This window comes from Capsicum annuum, chromosome 3, assembly GCF_002878395.1.
Source record: "Capsicum annuum cultivar UCD-10X-F1 chromosome 3, UCD10Xv1.1, whole genome shotgun sequence".
NCBI classification, from domain to species: domain Eukaryota; kingdom Viridiplantae; phylum Streptophyta; class Magnoliopsida; order Solanales; family Solanaceae; genus Capsicum; species Capsicum annuum.
The window spans coordinates 197,791,451-197,798,609 of NC_061113.1; the positions used below are offsets into that span (position 1 = coordinate 197,791,451).

A 7,159-nucleotide genomic window follows, 5' to 3' on the forward strand; every position below is an offset into this window, starting at 1 on the left:
TGTAGTGTACCAGGCCTAAGTATGAATCTTTTATGTTTGTCATGTTCAGTAAGGTATTTTATAACTTGTTAATTATTTTCATTTTCAAGTCATTTTATTGACGCTCTAATATTTCATTTTGAAATTCATTTTTTTAGTATTCTTACAAGAATTTACAACCTACAAGAGAAGAAGTTCGTAGTTTGGATTTGTCTCGTAGTTTGGATTTGTCTTTTTCCAAATATCTTGAGATATTTGATATAACATCTACTGCTTCCACATCTATTTCTTGAACATTGAAAATGTCAGCCGATGAAGATCAACCCCGTGTTGTCACTACAGCTGAAGAATTTGATGATTTCTGCACTATACCACTGCGGGAATTTCTAATAAAGATTGTTTTAGCTTCACCTTCACCACCTGAACAAATATCAAAGAGAAGAAAGATAGTTATATTTTAGGAATATAGTCCAGGGGTGACGAATGATGAGAAATCTACACGTGCACGTTCAGTACGTCAGTTGTTTGGTTTGTTTTCTAAAAATCAAGAGGATTCAACAGATAAAGGAGAAATTGGTGTGTCTGAATTTGAACATCGTCATCAAGGAGAACTTGGTGTGTTTCCTGAGCATGACCAACTCAAGTTTGTTCCTTCATCTTCCACAACGCCTGAAGGGACTTCTAATTTTACTTTAGATATGGAGGTTGTAAAGACTTACATCAACACATATGTAAGTTAACTTTCTTATTGGCAATTTTTGTTTTTGTAAAGCATGAGATTTTTCTAATATTTTATTTTTTTCTTTATGCTATAAGGTTGATAAAAAAATTGTTGAGCTGGTTACACTAATCTCCAATATACCTGTTGAGGTCTTTAAAGCTTTGAAGAATGAAGAAAATAAAGAATCACCGGTATAAAATTTTATTTCATTCAATTTTCTTTTAATTTAATGAAATGCTTATACATCCGTATTAAGGAGAAAATTATTGATCAACAACAAAGTCCTGAAGAAGGATCGAAAAAACATGACAGTCCATGTAAGGAGAATTTGCTGGTACTTCTTTGTTTATTATGTTGTTGTGTTACTATAAATTTGTATAACTCTCATATCTAACCTATTTTTATTTCAGTTTTATATAGCATAAAGATAAGGACAAGGGACCAATCATTGAAATCAGAAATGATGAACCATCTGTACTTCAACCAGTGGAAACAGAGTTCCAAACGTGTATACACACATAATGAATGTCCAACAACAACTGACGTTCAAAGCGAACAGAAGGTATATTGAATTAAGATTACGTATGTAAATGTTAGTTATATAATAATATTCCTGAATCACCTTTGATATATATAAATGTTATGTTTTCAAATGGATTTTGATGTGTATGATAAACATATATAGGATATGTATATATAGATTTATACATTCATATGCAAGCCTTATAGATAACAAATTTTTATCACTGATATAAAACTGTTTTTCATCCAGCATTATATTACTTTGATTAAATGTTCACACATGCACAATGTTATTTTATATAGGATGAGAATATGATCGATAAAGAAGAAGGTCGTGAAGAAGAATTGAAAAATAAGCACAGTCCTGATATGAAAGATTTGTCGGTATATTTTTTTCATTCATGTTGGTTTGTTACTCCAAACTTGTCTATATAAATGTACCACCTGTTATTATTAGAAAAAGTGTCATAACGTTCTCGGCTGAATATCAATATATTAAAACACTTTCATTGGAACTGTTACAGTTTCATTATACATTCATTTGAATGTATAATAATATGTTATACATTACTAATATTTTTAGTCTCTTTAAGAGAATAAATGTTCTTTACAAATACCCTCATACACATGTATGCTATTTACAATTAGTTATATAAAAATATTGTTGAATCACCTTAGAAATCTAAAAATGTTAAGTGTTATCAAATGTGTTTTGATGTGTGAGTTTGATCTTATACATATATAGAATATATATATAGAGAGAGAGAGAGATTTATACAATCATATTCAAGCCTTACAGATAACAATTTCAAATCACCGATATAAATTTTTTTTTCATTCAACTTTGTATTACTTTGATTAAATATTCACGCATGTTGACTGTTATTTAATATAGGATGAGATTATGGGCGATAAAGAAGAAGGTCGTGATGAAGAATTAAAAAAATAGCACAGTCCTGATATGGAAGAGTTATCTATATCTTTTGTCACTCATGTTGGTTTATTGCTCCAAATCTATCTACATAAATGTACCAACTGTTATTGCTAGAAAAAAAAAATAATTTTCTCAGCTGAATATCAATATTTTGGAATTTTGATTCTTCCATGATTTCTGACTTTATTGTAAAGTCATATTCTGAACTAGTAATATTGGTATTCATTAGAATTGGGTGATGATGATTTTTTTATAACATTTTATTTCTACATGTTGGGTAAGGAAATTTAGTTATGGAGTATCTAATACAAAATGGTCATTTTGTGAAAGGATATAAACTCATTGTACTCAAATTTAGTGGATTATGTATAATGTGCTATGTAATACTATGTATGATTCCTCTGATACATACATATCTTAAGTATAATTAAAGTTATACATTCATAAGTTTATTTTATACGTAACACACTCATATGCATGTATGTAGGATGATGTCGGTGGCACAATAACTGATTCAGTTCAAGATACTATAGATGCACTATTATTTGATTTGCCAACACCTTCAACTACAAAGTCATTGGATGTTGGTACACCAAATATAGTGACCAAAAGTCAGTGGACAATTCCCAACAGCCACAAAAGCACCTGTAAAAAGGGACCGAAAGAAGTCGAGGATTATGAGGTCACCCTGCATAACAAAATTTGGTTCAAGCTCTAAGGATGAGGGTAATTCCGATAATGAAGAGAAGCAGATGTATGATTTTGACGGCTGTACCATTTACCAAGATTTGTGTAACTAATTGATGTTCGATTACTCTCAGTGACTTGAAATAGGGTTACTGAAATATCATGCTAGCAAGTAAGTAATTAGAAAACTTTTTTTATTTTTTAGAATACTACGATAGCATAAAATTTTATGATGTTTAATCCTTGATAAATTTGCAGGAAACAAACAGACAATCACTATCTTAAAAATGCTCCAGGATTAAGTTATCCTCAGTTGGACTTTATCGCTGCACAGGCACAGTCAAAGAATTGGATCTACTTGATGTTACAACGCAAAAAATGCTGAAATGGTGAGGTAAATTAAACTAAATTTGTTCCATATCATAAATATTGTTACTGTTAGAAACTTTACTAAAATTCCATATAATACATGTTACTCTTTCAAACTTCTGTTACTTTTAGAATCTTCACTAAAAACTTGCATCATACATTTGAAAATGATGTATAATTATGAAGTGTTATCTAAAGTACTGATACTGAAATTGGAATGATGTATAACAGTTAGTATAATGTAGCATATTATAGTAAATAGAACTAATACAGTCAATGTGTGTTTCATATATTTCTAGCTATGTATAATACCTTTTCATACATGTAACATCTTTTATTATCATCTATCCAACATGCGGCAAAATCTTATGTATAATACCATGTTGCACCTATTATTGTTAGAAACTAATCATTAATACGATATCATGTATGTTTAAATTGGTAGAAAAATAAATTTATTATTGCAACAAGCATTAGAATATTACATTATACATAGCTAATGATGTATAATTATTTATCATACATGTAGTGGCAGTCATTCATACATTAATGTGATTAACAAATACGTACTAAAAACTAAAGAATATGTTATTTTCTTTCACTATTTTTTATATTTTACCTGTTTGCACATGTAGTACTTAGATGAGATATTCTACCATTTAAGAAAGGAATCGAAGTTGCAGCTGTGTGATAATTATAAATATACAATAATCAGCTACTTCTTTAAAACATATATCGATAAGACATATAGTCGATATTATCCAACGGATCAAACAGATCAGATATCCATGCAAGAAGATTATGAAGAATCTTATGCTTTGGCTAAGAATAAAGATGCTATTACAAATACAACTAATGGATTCTATATTCCTTCTGGATTACCATGGCATATGGTTGATGAGGTAAATGTTTCTGTTAATTGTGGCAAAGAATTTCACTGGGTATTGATTGTATTTGTGTTAAAGGAGGGAGTGATACGTGTGTATGACTCATTGTCAAGTAAAAGAAAAAGGAAACTACCAAACGAAATACAAAAGTTGGAAGTGATGTTGCGTACTTACTTGTCAGATAGTGATTTTTTTGAAAAGACAGAGCGAACTGACTGGTCAACATTGGAAGCGTATAAAGGAAAGCTTGGTCAGCAAACTGATCTTATCAGTCAAAACCTATTTTATGTTGACTACATTAAAAACATACCACAACAAGCATACGATAGTTTGTAAGTGAATTTTTTTTTTTTACATGTATAATCATAGTATTATTATTGAACGGACTGTTCCTTCATTTTTTTTTCAAATCAGGGACTGCGGGGTCTTTGTGGCTGCATATGTAGAAATATTAAGTGAAGAACAGCAAGTGCATTCATGTGGGTTTGATGTTGAAAGTCAACATGCACGGTATGCTTCATTACTATGGCATTACAGAGAGACAAAGGCATGAAAAGGTTATTCGAGTGATAATGACGATCCTCCTCGATAAGAATAGTTATCTCCAATCAACTATTGAAAGTGCAATTGTTACTTTAGAGTGGCACTTTTTTTATAATAGTCTAATTATTTTTTTAGTAGTTGATGTTAAACAGTTACATAATTTTATTTTATTTTTTGGATTTTGGATTTTAATTTACATTTTATGGATGTCCTTATTCTTCTTATACATAGTTATCTTTTGAAGAAATGTTATGCAATTACATACACTATATTGTATTCTTACTATATAGTTTGGTAGTAATGAGTTTGCCTTACCTAATATTATATATAACACATAACAAGAAATTACACATTAATATGTTATTGTATATCTAACACATTGTATTTTTATCAGTATATAAATTATGTTATAAGTTAATAATACATTGAACAGGTCTCGCATACATTTAGACTTATGTATTACATAACATCATACATGTTGTTACATGTTCATGACATAATAAAAAATAACAAAAATATTTAACAGCATACATATTTATAAAGTATAATACTACATCGTACATTATAAGCATACTGTTAAGAAATTTTACATTTATTGATTTGTTAATGTATCAACCATTAAACGTATTATTGGTAAGCAAATATGAGTATTTTATAACAAAAATAATTTATTTCATAGGTAAGAAAATATGAGTATTTTATAATAAAAATAATTTATATCATACATATACACTAACTTATAATCCATAATCATACACATAGCACGCAATGAAAAGGCTACTTAAATTTTCACAAATTTTGTTACATAAGTGTGCCATTTCTTATGTTATTTCATCAAAAACTGATAGAAACGATAAGTTAAAAGTCAATGGTGTAAGTTTAACATCATACATGTCATTAAAGTATAATAGTATATCCTACATCAATTATATATGAAATGTTATTGAGTAACTGTGTAATACACAATACGTTTCAACAATTATTTACTGTAATAATTGTCAAATTACATAGTATATACACACCTATAACTATATTATAATTATAAGGGATAAGGTAACAAAATATGATCTTTGTAAACTGTATTAAATTGTTATGAAAATGTCAACATTTATTAAGAACTAAACATCAGATAATAATTAAAAACATAAATCAAAGTTTTTCCAGTATATCAACAAAAACTAACTAAAATGATTATTCAATTAAAACCAAATTAAGCATAATCATTTAGAACAACAAATTCTCTTCTTCACGATTCCTTTAAAAAGAAATCGTGCGTCCTTCGATTGTGGCTTGCACGTCCGCATTTACCGCAACAGTTCAAACTTGAAGTAAGTGATTCACTAGATTTCAAATGTCTTCCTTTCTTTGGCCTACCCGGAGGTCTTTTGTATTTAGATGGCAGAACTTCTTCGTCATCAATAAATAGTGGAACATTTCAATTCTTTTTGTCTGGTATAGGAACTATCGGGAGTTCATAGTCCTGACAATGGTGTTTGGCTTGTACAATTCTGAGCAGTAACGACCATTCTCTTTTACATCAATATTTTTACTCTTTAAAACAATAATTTCATGTGCACAGGGTATTTCATCAATTTAATACCGACCATAATTGCATGTGTCATGATCAATATCAACATGTAGCTCCTTCCTGATTCATATACACAGTAAAGATAACTACCAGCTGCCTCAACCTATTAGAGACGAATTATTTAATACAGATACTAACATAAAAATTTATAATGAATAAAAAAAATATTTAAATACATAAATATTCTAATACATACCATCATCCACAAAGCCTTAACCCCATTAAGAGTCAGAATTTCTTGAAATCTTCTTCTGAATGTTGTGTTGGTATAAGATGTAATTTCATTGTTCTTACAATTCCATGCAGTAAATAAAATTCTAACTTCTTTAAGGAAACCTAGAATAGGAAGTTCTCTAGCTTCTACCAAGCAACTGTTAATACATTCGGCTATATTAGAGGTCATCATTCTACCCCTATTACAGAGGAGTGACATCGAGACCATCTTTCATAACCAGCTTCTTTGAGATATTCCTTAATCTTGTAATCAATCTTACCAACCTTTGACATAATGTAACCAAAATCTTCTTTTCTATAAGCTTTAGCCATGAAATAATAAAGGTCACTAAGTCTATCTTTGTTTTTTCTAAAATATTTGCAAACGTTTTTCATAAATGTCAAATACATGCTAGATGAGGGACATTAGGATAAACAATGCTCACACCTTTTATGATACTCTCATTTTGATCTGATACAACACATATATTATCCCGTTCCCCAAATGCTCCTCTAAATTGATGAAAAAATCAAGTTCACTCATTGTTGTTCTCCGAATCTACAATACGGTAAGCTAATGGAAGAATACATCCTAAATAAAAAACACAAACCAATACAATATGTGTAGGTCAATAATCTTTGTACTGATTTTGCAAGTCTTTATTTTATTATACATACAAGAGCAATGTATAATCACTTCTAATACATAAAAACTG

The 7,159-nt window shown here is 29.3% G+C and overlaps 1 protein-coding gene across 1 annotated transcript; it reads left to right on the plus strand.

The window, feature by feature from the left end:
• The first annotated feature begins 281 nt into the window (after window positions 1–281).
• On the plus strand, window positions 282–6,161 carry LOC124896782. The gene is made up of 11 exons (XM_047408625.1): window positions 282–428; window positions 501–710; window positions 796–849; window positions 957–1,034; window positions 1,188–1,262; window positions 1,526–1,606; window positions 2,644–2,861; window positions 3,102–3,177; window positions 3,848–4,431; window positions 4,514–4,609; window positions 6,101–6,161. The coding sequence occupies exons 1-11, from the start codon at window positions 282–284 to the stop codon at window positions 6,159–6,161; spliced, it is 1,680 nt and encodes a 559-aa protein (XP_047264581.1).
• Window positions 6,162–7,159: the final 998 nt, after the last annotated feature.

Coding starts and splice junctions, on each gene's coding strand:
- LOC124896782 (XM_047408625.1), top strand. CDS start 282: ATGTCAGCCGATGAAGATCAACCCCGTGTTGTCACTACAGCTGAAGAA. Junction 2,862..3,101: donor ACCCTGCATAACAAAATTTG/GTTCAAGCTCTA, acceptor ATAAATTTGCAG/GAAACAAACAGACAATCACT. Junction 4,432..4,513: donor CAACAAGCATACGATAGTTT/GTAAGTGAATTT, acceptor TTTTCAAATCAG/GGACTGCGGGGTCTTTGTGG.